The sequence below is a fragment of the Rhinolophus sinicus genome, linkage group LG04, assembly GCF_036562045.2.
Source record: "Rhinolophus sinicus isolate RSC01 linkage group LG04, ASM3656204v1, whole genome shotgun sequence".
In the NCBI taxonomy this organism is placed as follows: Eukaryota; Metazoa; Chordata; class Mammalia; order Chiroptera; family Rhinolophidae; genus Rhinolophus; species Rhinolophus sinicus.
In genome coordinates, this window is record NC_133754.1 from 52,082,379 (window position 1) to 52,101,627 (window position 19,249).

The 19,249-nt window shown below is 35.0% G+C and overlaps 1 protein-coding gene across 4 annotated transcripts in view; it reads left to right on the forward strand.

The window, feature by feature from the left end:
• The window catches only part of MYO16 (myosin XVI), a 542,975-nt gene that overhangs the window by 358,563 nt on the left and 165,163 nt on the right, over positions 1–19,249 (forward strand). For 3 of the 4 annotated variants that reach the window (XM_074329516.1, XM_019731063.2, XM_019731062.2), the window contains 3 exons: positions 3,406–3,478; positions 14,487–14,639; positions 18,626–18,826. In XM_074329516.1, the coding sequence (XP_074185617.1) occupies positions 3,406–3,478; positions 14,487–14,639; positions 18,626–18,826 (427 nt within the window). The remainder of the gene's footprint in view (positions 1–3,405; positions 3,479–14,486; positions 14,640–18,625; positions 18,827–19,249) is intronic. The other variant, XM_074329517.1, reaches the window with a different exon arrangement.

Below are 19,249 nucleotides of genomic sequence, written 5' to 3' on the forward strand. Positions count from 1 at the left end.
CAAGAATCTTTTATACTTTGCGCACCCACATCCCTGGGTCGCCTCAGCATCCTTTCTCTGCTCGTCACCACAAAGTCACCATCCTTACGAGAAGGGGAAGGACGTATATAGTGTCATCGTGTCACTGGTACGTTTTGCCCTTTTTCCTAACTCCTGTCAACCTCATGTGCCGTAATTATAGGGCTGTTGTCACCAATGCCAGCTAGCCATCAGGCAGGGGAGTCAGATATGAGGTCCTGAGAGAAGTTGGCAGGAAGCATGACTAGCACATGGCCTTTAGGAAGTGCCCTTGCTCTTGCTCTTCCGTCTCCTGGGGTCCCTGTTGCACTTTCTATCCCTAAACAACCACCTTTCTCCACCATCTCTGCTGAACTGTGCTTTTTTCTCTCTGCCCTTAAGGGTATTGTTGTTCCTTCCTCCACCAACTCAGAAAATACCCAACAAGTATTTAATCATATGTCTTTTAAATAAAGGTTAATGATAAAGAGTATTATAATACCCAGTATAAGACATTTAAAAAATTAAGAAAGTACCTCTCGGTCTCCTGTTCAAGACACTGTTCACTGTGCCATGGATTTACTTTTGGTTTTTTTTCCTTTTTAACATGGTTGAAATTATGCTATAAGTTACTGTAAATATTCAAAAGGTATACATTTTCTTCCAGCTGTAGTTTTTAGCTTGTTGTTCAAGAACATTTGCCGTGGTTTCATAGTGTCTTTATACACACAACTGTATTTACTGGTAATTAAAATAATATTGTTTCACTAGAGAAACCTTAGAAAATTCAAAACAATAAAAAGAAGTAAACAAACCATCTTTAGTTCTTCTTCTCAGGCTGGCTGTACTTCTTTCTAGGTCTTCTATATACAGTTGGGGTTATTCTTTATACGGAACTTATATATTGCTGTCTGTTGACTTGACAGTTTCCCAAAATGAGTTCATCATAGGATGCATGCCATTTAATTAAATGCGTCTTTAGTGTGGGGTATTTATTATTCCTTTTTGGTTTTGGTACTGTAATTAAGAGAACAACGAAAACCCTGTTCATAAGTCTTTAATTGCATTCCTGATAATTGTCTTAGTAAAGGTTCGATATGTGGAAGTCCTAGTTCAAATGAACATTTCAAAGCTTTATGCCATATAACTAAATTGTTTTTAAAGGCTCTACCAACTTAAACTCCTAAGAAAAGTGTGTGGGACTAACTTTCTCATCCTAATTTTTAAAATTTTATTTCTTTTGCAGTTTCAATGAGATTGACATTTTTAACATGCCTATTAGTCATTTATATTTCTTCTATAAGCCATTCTCTTAATTTTTACAGCAAGTTTAAAAAACTAGTATTTAAAGCATCTTCCAGTGATTGGAGATATACTGTAATACTAGCTATTATCTTAGTGGTTTGTGTACATCACCTCTAATCTTAACAACAATCTAGGTGATCCCATAGTGCTTGTTATCTTAGTTTCATAGATGATGAAACTGCAGCTCAGACGATTTAAGTAACTTGCCCAAAGTTATCCAACTAAAACGTTTTGAATTAAGTTTCATACCCAAGGCAAAACAACTTCAAAACCTGACAAGTTTTATCACTAAGCTCCTACAACAGAAACAATGCAGCTCATGACATGGAAAACACACACACACACACACACACACACACACACACACACACACAGCAACAAAGTATCCTAATTCTCTCAAATCATTGTTACCACTCAGTGAACACCATTGCTGACATCTCTTTGTGCTTATAAAGATAGCAGGATGGAAAGAAGGATGGGTGGATGGGAGATGATGTATGACTGAACACAAAGGTCAGTGGATTGAAAAAATATCTATGAAAATGAATGAGACAATACACTTTAAAATAATACTTACCTCTAACAGAATTTAATTTTATTTATAATATCCTGCAAAACTGAAAGCAAAAAAATAAGTAATCGCATTTGTTTTCTTCTACATTTTACAACTTCTTATTCTAATAGTCAGCTTTCTAATCCATGTGGAGTTTATTTGGGCACACAGGGTGAGGTACAAAGCTAATTATACATTTTCTTTTAAAAAACTAAAGCAATGACCTAGAATGATTCTTCCTTTCCCTCACTGCTTCATATCCTTGGCCATGTGAAGTTCATATTAAGAGCTTTTAAAACGTTCTCCCTCCTGCTTATGAATCTCATGTGTGTACCATGTACAACAAATAATCTCACAGGCAGGATATCATAGAATCAACACTCTACCTTTTATTCAAGGGGAGGGAGGTCATTTAAGTGACGTATGACAGACCCTAAAGTATTATGATTATGTAATGATTGTGAAAACAAAATATAGATACAAAAAGAGTCAGTCGCCAGTGTAGTTTGGACAAATCAGGTGGAGAGGAAACAACAACAAAACAGGTCCATCAACAAGAGTAGTGGGATTAAAACAATAAGCATCACAATGGTGATGGAATATCACACCCACTATCAGAAAATGAGGAAAGCAATCATCCTACTAAAGTCCTAGACCAGCAATATGGAAGGGGTGGGGTGTGTGCCCTCTAGGTGACCAGCATTCTAGAATCATCTGGAAGCTTTCTTTACAAGAAGCAGCGTCATGCACACTCCCTTGTGCGGCCTCCACATTCCTCACAGAACCCGGGTTGTCAGCACTGCTGACAGGTTTTCTTCCTCCTTTCCTCACTCACCACAAGGGTTCTGACATCTGTGATTTGACCATCCAAGACTGTAGCAAACTCTGAGGGTTGTTTACATAAAAACAAACAAACAAACAAACAAATAAATAAATTAGAAAAAGAAATTCACAGGGTACTTACATTGAATTCATTAAACTTTGCAACCAAGTTTCATGTTCTTCGTGCTTCTTTATTTATAAGAATTCTTTTAGGAAAATCATAATATAATTATGAAGTGGCTCACTTTGAGCCATCAAAGAACATGCACGTGGCTTAATTGTGATTTACCTTGTATTCTACTTATGTGTGTTGAATACATTGCTTGCTTCCTGCTTGTGCAGCCTAAGAAGATTCAATATTAGCTGTGAGAGCCACTTCCCAGGTGGGCACACATTCCTTCAGAGAAAGCAAGTCTAGTCAAAGGAGAAAAGACAGGACTGTTTCAGAGAAGCAAATATTAAACCACCCATGCGTGGTGACATTTTAAACTTAAAATCAATGTATTTTTGTCAATGTATCTGTGTTTGAAGCAGGGCATTGAAAGAATACCTTTCCCCCCTAATTTTCAGAGTTTTCACCAGACTCTAAGATAATTATTTGCATGCTTGTACTTCATATTGGTAGAGAGATGCTAGCTGGCTGGATTTCTCTGACCTGAGGTTAGCGTGGGCAGGAGTCATGTAAGAGGTTTAAGTATCCTAGTCACTGTTTCATTGTTTCATTTCAGCACCCAGACATTAGATATTGGAATACTGGACATCTGTGGTTTTGAAGAATTTCAAAAGAATGAATTTGAACAAGTAAGTGGGATTTTTTTTTTAATTTTATAAACTTTATAAAATAAGTTCACTCTTTTTAATTCAACGGAGACTATTTGCATAATTACTTATTGATAGGTCGGTCGGTAGAGGAACATGCATGGTCAGGCAAGTTAAGAAAGTTTTTATTGTAAGAAAGAAAAGTATATCGGACTGAGCAAAGACTGCTACAGCCCAGGCTGCATATCTAAAGGAGACTTGCAGCCCGGAAGGAAGGGTGAGGAGGGTGTTATAAGGGCTGTGCTCACAGGGTAGCATTGTTTGAACAGAAAATATTGACTGCCTGCAAGCCAGTAGCTGTTTTGTGGCGTTTTCTGTTAATCGCAAGTTTGGCTCTGTCTGCAGGTGCAGGCCAGCAGACATTTTGTTGTTTTCTTGCGGACATAGCTCTGTCTGTAAGTCGAGATCTCTGAGACCTGACATTCTGAGACCTAATGTTAAGTCAAGGTCTCTATCCTTCAGAGACCTAACACTTACAAATGCAGAAATAAGTACTTTACAATCCTGTTTTAAAATTAATGTCCCTGCTTTGTTGACATATTTATCATTTTTTGTGGCATTGTAAACAAGTGCCGTAGCCATTTTTTTTTTTTTTTTAAACAGAGGCACTTGTCTTGAAAGACAATACTAGATAAAGAGCTGAGTTGTACTTTTACTATTTCAAGTAGGTCAGACAGATAGACAGAAGGCATCTGTATTTGCAGTCAGGGCAAAGATCTTTAGAAACCTTCGCCAAAAATCGGAATGAAGATACTCTTTTATGTTAAATGCTGTTATTTGTAGATTCATCTTTACGTGACATGCATACATATGACTATGGAGAACTCATGAAAATAGATTAAAGAGGCGTTGGTTATTTTTAATCCATTTACAATTTAGGGCACTTGGAAAAGCACTAAATTCTTTACGTATCTTGATAGTATTGGATAAATAGTTTCATCAAATTAGATATCTCTAAAAATTAAGTGTTAAAGAATAGAGTGGAAATAGAGTTTGCTTGACCACACAGAGAAGGTAAAATAAACCTGTAAAAAAGGTACAGGTGGAAACAGAAAACCAAGCTGCACTGTATTGCATGAAGAATTACAACTCTGCACTGTTTAGGGAGAATTGTTAATAATTACATAACTTGTTGAGCTATATTGTAAAGTAGATGATGTGGTGATTAAGGACACTGGATAAGGAATTAAATAGAATTAGTCTGAAACCCAGTTCTGTGACTTTTACTAGTAGAGCTATCTTGGCAAAGATGAAGAGTTTATAATTAGTTTTGGTTTCCTTATCTGTAAACTCAGGATCATTATAGATTTACAGAGTTGTAATATCAAACAAGATTATTATTATAGAGATTCTGGTGTTGTTTGCTTGCTTACTGAACCAGTTTGAGAAATGGTGCATAGCCACTGTTACTGTTGTAAATGGAACACTTAAATTTTTAAAATCCAGCCATTTGTTTTTCCTAAAAAAAGGTGATGCAGCATCCTGTGAGTACATCCTAAATCATGCTGACTCACCTAATACAGGGTGAATCACCATGAATCATGCTTTTTACAAAACTTTACAAAAAGTCTAGTATGAAATAAGACCAAGGAGGCCATAGATATTTTTTTCTCTTTTCATACTTTGTATCCATGGATTCATGGAAAAAGGAGGTCTTCATGGTTTTACTTATTTATTGCTTATTATTAAAAAAATAGTGATGAACATAAGGAAGAACTCAGTTAAAAAATGACCAATAGGACGTACAACAATATACACAGGTCTGCAGACTGCCTCTTGTGATGTGTTTCTCAGAGCCAAGTGTTTGAATGGTATCTGGCAGCCGTATTGATTCCTTCCATTTTTACCTTCAAAAGCGTGCATGCTTTCATGTCTGCAATGAGACTCCCTGGTTTCTCCCTCACCTGGTAAGTAACGTGAAGGAATCTCAGGTGGAACAGTGTCAGGGCCTCTACTAGGGGCCATGCGGTCAGTCCCCTGCTTCACCCCCCACGCAATTATCTGTCTTGTCTGTGCTGACAATGGATACGTGCAAACATTTACATTATTTTCTTATTAAAACCTTTTTTAATTTTACTGCAATTATGTATATCCCTTATTATTCTTTCTGCTAAATATTTTAATGATTTATTTTGGAATATATTTACAATCTGAGCTTTTTATATAACAAGGAATGACATTTTTTCAAACCCTAAAAATGAGTCTCTATTAAAAATCCAAAGCTAGTTTTAGGCATTTATGGGTAAAATCTCAAGACCAATTTTTAGACAAGTTATAAAAAGAGAAATATATGTTTTAAATTTATACCTTTTTCTTAGTAGGTTTGCTTGGGTGTTGTACACAACACTAACTAGGAGCCATTTGGAGAATAAAATTATTTTCTTTGGGATGAAACTCATTTTACAGTGGATCGATTTAGCAAATTCCTAAATTTGCATGGGGATTTTCTAAAGGCCATTGGTTTGGATGATACATTCTAAATTCTTGAGTTGTGAGTAGAATGTGAACGTTCTCATTTTTTATTTCATTGGAAACTTTCAAAGAAATGTTTAACAAGTCAAGGTAGTATTCAGAATCAAACCCAGAAAAATATTAGTGCTTTTATAAGTATTTATGTCATTCCGTTTTGAGCTTTTTGACCCATCTATCAGCTATTCATTATAATGTCAACTCCTGCAGAGTTGAAATGTTGTTTGGTGCAGCATTTTGTTTATAATGGAAGCTTAACAAATGTGCTTTTAATTGAAATTTTAAGAATAAACTCATAAGAAAAAAATCTTCATAGTGTATTTCCTAGTGGTTCTCTTTGCTGAGGACTAACTGTATGTATTTCTTAACAATCGTGCCTCCATAAGAAGCTTGACAAATGTTCAGAAAAGGGACAAATTAGAGGAGATAGCAAGAAGCACTCCAAAACCCTAGCATCTCTGACCTCAGTGCCCTCAAGTACCTCTGAAAGATTAAATGGATGCTTGTGATTCTTTAGACAAGAATTTGTTTCAGCTCATAGGAAATGCTAATCCCATTTTCTTTGACTTTTAATGAGTCTTTTCTATTTAGAGCTATTTCATATAGTATAATAAATATATTTATAGTAAAAATATTATATATATATATATATATATATATATATATATATATATATATATATACATAAATGTTATATATGTCAGCAGTAGTTCAATGGGGAGGGGCATGCTAAGTAATTTGAGTCCTGAAGTATATATCAAAAGGCTCTAAATCTACTACCCTGATTAATTAAATAATTACACTATTACCAGCTCACTGTCTGTCATGTAATACCTGAACTTCATAAACTCTTTTTTTTGTGTGTGTGAAGTTGATCTCTAGCACTGCAAAAATACCTCCTAAATTGTTTAAAGGATAGCCTCTTCACTTACACAGTCAGTGAATTCCAAGTTGATAATGCTTGATAAGTAGAAAGATGATAAACAACACAAGGGTAACTTCTTACACATTTCAGTGCCGGTACTATTAGAAAAAAGAAAGCAATTTGTGGCAAAAAGTGGAGAAGAGAGAAAAATAGTAATATTTCCACTTTAAGAGATGATGATATATTTAGAAAACTGGAAAGAATGAATGTAAACATTACTATAAGTGAGATAACTTGATTAAAAAAGTTATCCTCTTATCTCTATTAAGGAGATACTTTCTTGTTAATAGAAACTATCAAGTTGTAAAATCAGCATGTAAAACCAGTGACTTTTATATTTTTTTAAAATACCTTTTCAAAAGACGGAACGGAAAAGAAGACAACATTGTGAAAAATAAGTAAATAGCCAAAGTTAGTTAATCCGTAAAATATTCCTGAAAGTCACATAATTACATTTAAAACAAATGGAAAGACATACTGCATTTTTAGACAAAAAGACTTAATATTATAAAGATGCTGATTCTCTCTAAGTTAATCTATAAATATAACTTGAGGTAGTCCCACTACAAACAAATGAAGAATGGATGACAGAATCAGAGCAACTCAATTTTGCAGCTCCTAATAAGTAATGACTCTAGGCAATGAGTTTCAATTGTTGATAACATTAGCAAAAGAGTGACAACATATACAAGATGCATATCAACTGTTCTTGCTAAGAAAAACAGAAAAGAGAAGAAGGTAGGAAGGAAGATAGGGAGGCAGGGAGGGAGGGAGGGGAAAGGAGAAAGAGAGGCAGGGAGGAAGGAAAGGAAAAAAGCCTGAATATAATGAAGTTTCTTGAACTAACTACTAATTAACAAGAACTGAGGACAGAGGAACATACTGAAATAAACCATGAGGATGCACTCTGCAAAATCCAGAATGTGGGAAACTGTATGGAACAAATGACCTGATTTCTTCAACTGCAAGGGTGAAAATGTAAAAGAGGGAGGGTAAAAGATTCAAAGAGATGTAATAGATACATACATCAATTAAATATTTGGACATTATTTGGATCCTAATTTGTTTAAGTATAAAAAATTATGAATTAATTAATGTAATGTGAAATCCGCATTTTGGTGAAAATAAGAAATTATTGTTGATAGAAATTATGTGTGATAAAAGTACTAAGGATGTGTGTTTTTCAGTTCTTGTATCTTAGATAATTATACCAAAATATTTGCCAACTAAAGACACAATGTCTGAGAATTGCTTCAAATCAGTCTAGTTTTGAGGGTAGTAGGGAAATAGATAAAGCAGAATTGGCCATGAGTTGGTAATTGTTGATAATTGTTGAAGTTGGTTGATGGCAGATGGAGGTTTATTATTCACTTCACTGCTGAATATGTTTAAAATTTTCCATCATATACTATTTTAAATAACAGTCCTTTCCCAAACAAAGTTGGAGAGAAGAAAAACTCTACAGTAACAGGAGATTCAAAGTTGGCAAAATAAATTATAGAATCTTAAAGCTGAAACAAATTGAAGAGACACCGTCTCACCAAACTCCACACCCGCCATTTTATAGATAATGAGCCAAGATTGACAATAATTAATTTGTTGGGGAAAGAACACATAGCAGTCTCGTAAGCCCCAAGGAGTTCTTTGAAAATGTAAGTTGGAGATTCACAGTACACTTGGCACAGTGAAGGCCCTGAGAAGTCCTGCAGAGAAGCTCATTAGCTGAGCTCAGTGTTTCTCCACTAGGCTCTGTTTTATTGCTTTTTAGACAATAGAAATTGACATCTTGTACAATTAGTGTTTTGTTGAATATATTCGAGAAATACCGAATATCTGAAATACCACATCATTCTGCTCTGCCATATATATGATATATCACATATGTGTGTGTATAAATATACATATATACTTATATATAAATATTTATAAGTGTGTGTGTGTGTGTATATATATATATATATATATATATATATATATATATATATATGCAAATCAGTTAATGGATTGTGCATGCTCTATTCCATATCTATCTCAGTGCGTTCAGCCATGTTGTTATATTAGAATCACCTGGATATCTTTCAAAATATATCAATGTCTGTGCCCCACTCTGATTTAATTGGTTTGGGGTCAGGCCCAGAGATCAGCCTTTTTAAAAAAGCCCCTTAATTCTAATGTGCAGTAGGATTGCAAATCACTGTCTAATGCCTGGGGCTCTGCCTTTAACTGGAGTCAACTTTAATTAATTTCCTACTTTAATTCTGTGATGTATATGTCATGCCCTATTATGTATATTTTTGCTTCCCATATATTTCACTGAGTAATAAAGGGAGAACAGTTGGTGAAAATTTACTCAAGAAATTAAGTTTGTCATTAATACAAATGATAGGCCATCTGGATAAGCAATAATGTTCTGTTACTAAAAAGTGTTTTCAAAGGGTGTGTAATTTTTATTACTAAAGCAGTTAGCAACAGCACTTTATGTACAAAGCATGTATTTTAATCAGAGAATGGTACATGCTAATTAAGCAATACTGAATAATTGTTCATTGTCGTCAATGAATACTCACCTTTCACCCACAGTCAGGTCAACTCTGAGTAATACCTGGAAATTTAATGAAACCCAAACACAATTCTGATGGATGGAGTTGAGAAGCAAAAATAATGATTGTTTTTCATTGAAGTCAATGATATTCTCAATTATTGATGCAGATTTATGCTTCTAGATACATAAACTAATTTGCCTGTAAGAATCTTTCACTGTATCTTTCTCTGATTGTGTTTGACACACACCCACATATGTACACATAACACAGTTCGTTGAAAACAAAATCAAGAATAAGCAGGTTCTTGCCATGATTTTGGCCACCATTTGGTTGATGGAATGCATTTTTCCAGTTTTCAGCTTAATAGCTGACATAGGATGATATGTTTGTATTAGTTCCCTAGGTACATTTACTGGCAGTTTTAAAGTTCATGTTATGGCACTTCTTTTATATTTTAACTTTGGTGCAAACAGTGAATGCTTTCAACAGTCTAGAATAGGGAAAGGTAAAATGTTTCGGGAAAAAAAATTGATGTACACATTACTTTGAAACATACTCTCTTTTGGGCTGCATACGCTCCCAGTGATTTCCGTTACCCACCAGCCAGTGTTGCCCTCCTCTGTTAGAAATACAAACACATTTTTCCTCTCAGAAAGCACCACTGTAATTAAAGCTACAAGTCAAAAATCACTCCACAGTCTACTCAGTTTTACACAGCACCCTGGAATTTTCCCTATGGGATCTTAATAAATTACTTTGTTTCCCTCTCCAGAATATGAAGAGCATGATGTACGATAAAAGGTTTAGATATATTGTAAGGAACACCCCATGTCACAAAGCACCATCCGATGATGAAGCTTAAAAATGTTAGAAGCTCAATAGAGAAGCTGCGTGTTTTAGGAATCATTTTGACAAGGAAAGTAACAACTTGAGATGCTCTATCCAAAAGCACAGGCCAAGCCCTTTTCTGTTAGCCAAAAGTGGACAGATTCTTTAGATCTTCCCCAGGCAGCGGGAGAGGTAGGAAGGAAAAGAAGACTGGTACTCTGACCCCTTCTTGCTCTTTCTAATTTACTGTGGATGCATCCACATTCCACACTTGCTGTCACCATTTTGACTAAAACAATGGATCAATTCCATAAAGCTGAAATTGAGTTCCATAAAAAATTAGTAAACAAAAACCAGTTAAAATATCTTTTTTTTTTTTATAATTATACTAATGCTCAAGTCAGTCATAACACTACAGCCAGGTATACATACAAAGATGGTCAGTTGCCTATAAGACAATCAAGAACAAGAGGATTTAGTTAGATTGTCATCCAAAGTAATTTTTGTAGCTACAGGCCTGCAGTCTATTCTGAATGCAAAATGATAAGAGAATTATATTAAGCATGCTTGAGACATCCACATCTACCTAAGTCATTTCAATTAGAGAATCTCAAAATGAGGGGAAAGATAAGTGTCATGTCATATACTTTGGCTATTTCTTGTACAAATGGACAATCAGCCACTGATGTCCTTATTTTGGAATCCTTTATTGGATTTCTTTTTATTGTTTTATGCAGTAACAGACCTCACCTTAATTTTCAGGGCTTCAACATTTACTTCTGGAGCAACCTATTTCCTAAAATATATGTGGGCACACTTTCCATAACCACTTTTAAATCAAACTGCTGAATTATAGGACCTCTTTTTGTTTTCTTACATGATTCATGTATTTTTTAATATCAAAGTTTAAAATATTACAGTAGTGTATATCATATAATCAAAGATAATCTTTTCCCAATGGTTCTGGCCTGTAATGGAGTCATTCTTTTTCTGTACATTTACTGTAAATATTTTACCCACATTTTAAGTCTTTATCAATCTTTAGTAACAAAATTGCTTTAGCATTAAAGGAGTTTAACACATTATTGGATTGGGGGCACACATCAAAATATTATTTTTTTAAGCAAAGTGAACTCATTTTTAAAATTTCCATTCTTTTTCCTCCAGCAACAATTTTCTGAACTTTCATTTTTATTTTTTTTTCATTTTGGATTAAAATGAGACTGACAGTTAAATGTTTTCCTTTCACAATGGGGATGCTACTGTGGACAGATGCTACACAGTTTTATAGAAAATAATTTGTCTTTTCGGAATCATTCCTGGACATAAACACAGTTATTGATCTAATGATAGCACTTAATTCTGATGGAACAATATAATAGGACGAATTTGCTAGACGGTATCAGTTACAAGGAAGTAAATATTTTTTCATATGACATTTAAATAATGAATTCCATCCCTCCCTTTACCAGCTACAATGTGCAGAATGTATTGGTCTGTATTCATTTTCAATTGTTTTTGCCTTAATAACCAAGCAAGTAAAGTTAATTGTTTTGTATGGCATGTTCGCAACTGAAATAACTATAGTTTTAATATTTTTATATTTGGAGAACTGATCAGTGTAAGTAAGAGTTTAAGAAACATTTAACTGTAAATCTAAAGAACTTTCATGTTTGTGTATATCTCATGAAATCCAGTTGTCAGAGGGCAGAGAGGAAAAGTGGTAGTTAACTACTGGCCAAATCAGATAGAAGGGAGAAAATTCAAGTAATTCCAGGTATCGTAGATGAAGGCGTAGAAGGAAGAATATGATGCACAGAGTGATTCCAAGTTTAAGCAAATTCCCTCAAAATTTTTTAGGTTTTAAAATGACCTCCAAGACAGTAGAAATGTGGTATGTTTTATTTTACTTTAACTTAGATCTTATTTTGTAATAGAGTACAATAGGGGAGGTTATTCAATCTACAGACATTCATTTATCACTTAATTTACAGAAACCACTTTTTCCTATGAAGCAGAGGTACAAGAAAAACTATTGGAAAGTTTTTCCATCATTTTCTCACCTGGAGACAAGAATTACTTTTGTTATTTTTGGGATGTCAGTATATGCTATATAGGTCTTATTTTCGATACAGTTATTAATATTATTTAACTATTTCATTTGGTATAGTTCAAGTATATCAATTAGTCTCCAGCTACCATATTAATAATGAAATACTGATGTACATTCGTCATTGAAATAACTTGACTGCATTAGGTCATCAGAGCCTCCAATTTTCAGCTCTCTGACTCCTGCCAAGGCAGCCCTGTGCCTGCCATCCTGCCATTCTCCAGTCACCGTGTTTTCTGAGGACCATGGAACTTTTTATACCTACTCACAGAATTCTAGCCCTAGCAAGAAGGGAACTTAAAGCAAAGCATCCCAGTCTCAGGAAAAACTCCTTCTCTTTTCTGACAGTTTTCCCGCACTCTGATATGTTTGCGTCTTCCCTGAAAAAAATTTCCTGCTGAGACTTCGTGTCCCTAGGGTCCCATAAACTCTCATCCTCCCAAAGAGCTGGACCTGTGAGAAAAACAGCTCTTTTTTAATTCATGAATTCATTACTAGCCTCTCCCTTATGGCGGGCACAGATACCATATGGGAAATTAAAGCCTTCCTGGTGTTCATTTGAGAAGGTGATGTGACTCACTGATTGTAAGCTGCAGCGGGAGGGATGCTCTTATATGTCCTAGAGAGAAGCCATGAGCTCCCAGTAGAGGGAAAGGAATGTCTTGGAGGAGCTCCTACTTAGCAGGTGATAAGAAGACACCCGACTTGGAGAAGAATATGGGTACATATCAAAGAGGGACCCAGGGTGGCCTTTCTTTTCTCCAGTATCCATGCCAGTCTTGTGTGATTTACAACAGCTTTGGTATTTTCTTCAAAGATGCAGCACATTTCACATCAAATATAATCTCAGATATTTTTCCTTTTGCAAATGATATCTGATTTCCTTTTAAAAACTTTTTATCAGTTATTTTGATTTATATAAATTATTCGTCTTTAATTATTTTCAGTGAGTTATTGAATTCTAAATATTTCTAAGTGATTTTAAAATTTTACCTAGTATAATACAATGGTTAGGGTGAAGATGGGAGAGATAATGATCTATGAGACTGATTGAGTGCATGAAGGAAGTGGGTGCAGGTAGAGAAGACACGAGTCCCAAGGACTGAGCCCTGGACCACTCCAGGATGGAGTCAGAAGGAGATAGAGGAGGAGAGAGGTAGGAGGCCAAGGGAGTGTGATGTCCCTGGAGCCCGGTGAGGCAGTGCTTTGGGGAAGCAGAGCGATCGACGGTCAAATATCTCTGGGTGGTCCAGGGAAATGAACACTGAGAATTGCGCTTTGGATGTAGAAATGCACACATCACTGGTGACTTCCACAAAAGCAATTTTGGTAGCACCATGGGGGCAAAATTTTATTAGGGTTGTTTCAATAGTGGGGAGGAGATAATAAGAATTCTTTTGAGATTTATTTGTTATAAAAGAAAGCAAAAAAGTCAGAGTGTAGCCTAGAAGGGGAAGTAAGACTTTATTAGATTTGGGTTATTTTATTTTTTTTTAAATATTTTAAGATAATTTTTTAAGATTAAGAAATTAAAAGTTTGAGGTTAAGAAATGACATATTTGATGGGAATGTCTTGTGGGAAGAGAAAAATTGACAGTTGGAGGAATATAAAATAATTTCAGAGAAAGCAAATAGTTTTCTGCAATAGAATGCTTAGACTAGTTATTCTTTCTGAAAGTAGCCCAGTTCTCTTGCCCATCATGGATATACAAGGAAAGCAGGAGGCAAGAAATGCTTCTCCTTTCTCTGGGCTCTCATGGTTGACCCAGCTTTTATCTTCACTTGTTGACTAGAGACCAAGTATTTCCTTTGGGAAATAATTTTTAAATTCTCAAATGTATTTTAGACCCAAAATTTGTAAGTTAATGTTGTAATTATACCTGTTTTTTCCTGCATACTTTATGTTAAATAACCAGACCATATGAAGTCAACAATATCATGTGAAACACTTTACTTTGGGTTCTCAGGCAATACTGTAATACTTTATCTCGATAGATTAATTGGTGTGGAACGTTCTTGAGGCAATATTTCACCAATCTGAAAATGTGTTGTAGAAAGAGTGGATATACATGGTCATATTGTCTTATAAATTGTTTTCTTTTCCTCCCACAATAGCTTTGTGTCAACATGACCAATGAGAAGATGCACCAGTATATCAATGAAGTGCTTTTTCTACAGGAGCAAACAGAATGTGTACAAGAGGGAGTTACCATGGAAACAGCTTATTCTCCTGGTAACCAGACTGGAGTTTTGGATTTTTTTTTCCAGGTATTCATATAATTAGTTACTTTACAGAATGCATGCCTTTAAATATACTAGAGACAAATAATTTTCTTTCAAGGAGCCTTATATTTGAGATATTTTTCTATATGAGACTGCAGTATATTTATAATCTTTCAAAGTCAGTTGAGGAACACAGATTACCTTTTTCTGAAGGGACATTTGAAGGATTACCAATTCATTGAAAGGACAAGACATTTTAAATCATTTTATTATAAAAATATTCAGCATTGAGTATGTTGCTAAAACTCTTCTTTTGGAGTTACAAATGCCCAAATGCCCAGTGTACAAAAAAAAAAGAGTTACAAATGCCCAATGTATAAAATTAGTATTTTAATAAAATAATATCTAAGACTAACAAGATCCTAAAAGAAATTCAACAAAATCTTTTTTTTTAATTTGTCTTCAAAGTTTCTAAATTTAAATATGGAAGAATTGGCAGAAAAAATACTTATGCATACACGTAATCTTAGAGTCTCTGCAGGTGTTTATACTTATCTTTGTATAAGTATAATGCAAGAATCTTTACATCGCTATCTCTATCATATAAACAAAATTTTTTCATATCAACAGCAATCCCTATCTACTAATATAGGAAGACATTATGTAGATTTACCCATAATATCTGTAAAACCCTTGAGCATTGTTTAAAACTGATAATATTCATCTATTGGAGAGCATTGTGTTTAATTTTCAACTCTTTATTTCTAAATATAGACTCATAAATTATTTTATGCATTTTCCTAATATTGTCAAATGCTCTCATTCTTGCTACCAACTTGGCAACATTCTTTTTATTAATTACAGAAGAAGCCTCCTTCCTCCAGAAAGCCCTTCCTCATCATGACACATGTAGTACATAATTTATTTATTTGAGATTCTTAAAACTGCCTTCAAACTGACAGCAATACATACTTAACTGTATATGGAAAGCTGCAGGCACCACCATCCTCATTCTCGCTTGGTGCTCTATTCTTGACTGGTAAACAGTGGTCAGCAGGATGAAGTTATTTCCATATATTTGGCTATTATCCTTGAGATTTCATCTTTGGAAAGATCATTTCAATAGCAGGACCCTTTCCGTATGAGTTGGAAATGGCTGCTACTTCTCTTGGATACCCATAGAAATGGACTGAAAAGGCATACCAAGTATAGGGTGAAATATGTAGGTCTATATACCAGGCAAGCATATATCCTACAATACAAAACAAGCTTATTATTGCCTTTTTAGCAGCTCATAAGCCTCCACTACTAATAAACATTTGTGATTTTGGCATAGGCCATTTTTATATTTCAACAAACATATATTTGACTTATGTCCCTGAATGGAGAGTGTCAATCCAGATTCTTTCCAGATTCTCCAAATGTCTAGTATCCTTTGTCACACTCTCAGTATCACTATTTTTTGTTGTTATGGTGAAACTACATATGATAACCTTTCACATACAGTAGAATAATTCAATTTCTCCTAAGCCTTCATTTCTGAAGGACTTGAAGGTCATTAATCCCTTTTAATGACTTCTCCATTTCTGTTTTCTTCAGAAATGTCTGCAAGTTTTCCCAGTCTGTAAGTTAATTATCACCATTTTTTCATGGCTTTATACCAAACATCCAGGAAATACAACATCTACCGTGTTTCCCTGAAAATAAGACCTAGCTGGACCATCAGCTCTAATGCATTTTTTTTGGAGCAAAAATTAATATAAGACCCGGTATTGAATTGTATTATATTATATTATTATATTATATTATACCCAGTCTTATATTATGTTAGAATAAGACTGGGTCTTGTATTAATTTTTGCTCCGAAAGACGCATTAGAGCTGATGGTCCGGCTAGGTCGTATCTTCGGGGAAACACAGTATGAACTTTACAGTTTTTGTAGACAGTACAAATAATAATGCTTTAACTAAATATCTTGTTGGTAACAAATGACCCCATCCTTGCAAAATATCATCTTGCTTTTGGGGCAGGGTGGTTTAGCTCTGTTTGAATCAGTCCCTTCCCTTATCCAAATAAGGGCCTATGATTTACCGACCATTAATGGCTTTATCAAACACACAAAACTCTCACCTCCAGAGAGGAGGCCTGTCACTGCCCCTGAAATATGGACACACTTTCATACAGCCTTTAAACATTCCACTTATCCTTCCAAGGTGTATGTGTATGTGCTTGTGTATGTTTGCATGTGAATGTACATAAGTGTAAGAGCTTATGGAGAAATGCCATGACACCAAGCTCAAATCGATAGATGGAGGAATGGCTTCTGGTGTTATAATATCAACATTTTATTTACTTTATAGGTTTCTGTAGATTGAAATGAAGAATTTCTGGGTTTTAAAATGTCCCAGACAGGACCAGCCCTCAGCAAACCTCTTACATTGACTGTTTTCTTTTAGGGCTTTTCCCCAGCCACTTTTTATAGACCTTTTTTCTTTTCCTTCCCCCCCACCTCTGGGCTCTTCCTAAGGACTCTTTATGAGGTCTTGGTCACATGGAGATTCTTGTGATGTATTACACAGAACTGCCTGCTGGGCTAACACTTCCTGTAATGAACTTTCTTCTTCAAATTTCCTTATTGAAAAATATTTTTTGTATAGGTAAGAAGTGTCTTTGCAGGTGTTCTAGGTAATGTGCTGAGGTGGATGAACTTGCTTTTAGCAGACATTTCCAATTCTTTCATAGTGCTGTTTTTCACCTCATTGGTTCTTCCCTTTCCTTCCCAGGAGTTTATCAGTTCCTCATTCTAGAGATGGCCCTCCTAGTTGCCAGATGTCTCCAAAAGGGTACCCTCTGATGTGTGTGCCTCCACCAGGCGGAGGGCCTTCCCATGGCTGGTCCTTTCCACCTTTGTTCCCTGTGGGGTGGTGCCCAGATGATCTCAACTTTTGCAGCTCTCAGAGAACTGTATACAGTCTTGGAATTTTCTTTACTATGAGTGGGAGACTCTGAAAAACTTAAAACTACGAAACTATTTATGACACAAAGAAATGACTTTCTACTGTCCAAGTAAATGACATCATGAAAGGTTTTTCGTGGTAGGATCAAAATACAAGCTGAAATTGCTGTAATGGGTCACATAGATCTCTTCATTTTCTGAGAATTATTTTGATGGTATTTGCCCTTCAAGAAACATGCTGATTCGGTGTAAAAAATTAAGATATATGACAGAAAAATGTAATCAATAATATAAGGTATTTTATTTGAAAACAGGTCAACAGAAATTCTTGCCTAGAAAAGAAAAGATAAGCAGCACAGCACTCAGTAACGCGGTGTTCAGCTGATGTGTAAACCACATGAGCCGCGCGGTGTTATCTGTCAGGGGAGCACAGGCTCAGAGGCTGGGGAGTTCTTTAAGCAGCATTTTCCTTCGCATGGTGTTAATTTTAAATTGTTGCCTCCTATATGACTTTATTTTCCTTGCTTATATTAATTTGAGCTTTACAAAGTTATAACTTGAAACTCTTTTTTTCCCAAGTTTAAATATTGGACTATCATAGAGTTATGTCTACTTCCTGCTGACTGGAATTTTGTCACAATTTTTAAGACTTAACATCATTGTAGGTTTTGTTTTTTGATAAGTTCCTTGTTCCACTGTAAGTATGAAGTTTTTGATTTGGTCACATAGGTCAAGAAAAAGGACAATTTTCCTGTAGACGGAAATTTTATTTTCTTATTGAGATGAGACTATACATTTTAATAACACCAGTATTTTACTGACATTAAAATGCACTCTTGCATTTATTCATTTCTCTAATCAGTAAATACTTTTGAGGGACTACATTACATCAGAGTTTTGGCTAAGTGGTGAGCATACAACAGTGAGTAAAAATAGATGTGTATTAAAAGTAAAGACATTCATTTTCTGAGTGCTTTATATGAAATAATGAAAATCTAAATGAGCATGCATGAACAATAACAAAAACAGTAAATTGAGTAATGAAAGGAAATAATTCTTTCCTCTTAACTTTCAGAAGCCATCTGGATTTCTCTCTTTATTGGATGAAGAAAGTGAAATGATTTGGTCAGTGGAACCAAATCTTCCCAAAAAGCTACAAAGTCTCCTAGAATCCTCAAATACAAATGCAGTGTATTCCCCCATGAAAGATGGGAATGGAAATGTCGCACTCAAAGATCAAGGCACAGCATTCACTATTATGCACTACGCAGGAAGGGTAAGTTAACAGTTAGCGGTGTAGTTTATTATATGTAGTTATGGACCAATGGTTGTAAGGGTAAAGTTTTGGGTATTTTAGAGTTTATTACTTTGATAAATGAAAGTTGGGTGAACAGCCCATACAATTTTGCTTTTCTAAGCTATTTTCTTGAACCTCATAAGGACTTAGCATCTTTAGAATGTGGGTGAGGAAGCATGCAGGACGATCCTTCTCATAATGTTTTGAGAATTATAACATAGTATGAGCAAAAGAGACCTGTGTTTAATACAAAGAGCCCTGCTGTGAACTTTGGGACATTTTTGTAATCCAAACACGCATCGAACATCTGAGTGTACCTACCCATAGTACAGGTTTTGGTATTAAATTATTTTCCGTAAAGTATGCCGGCCTAAGAAAGGAAGCTGCTCTCAGATCTCTCTA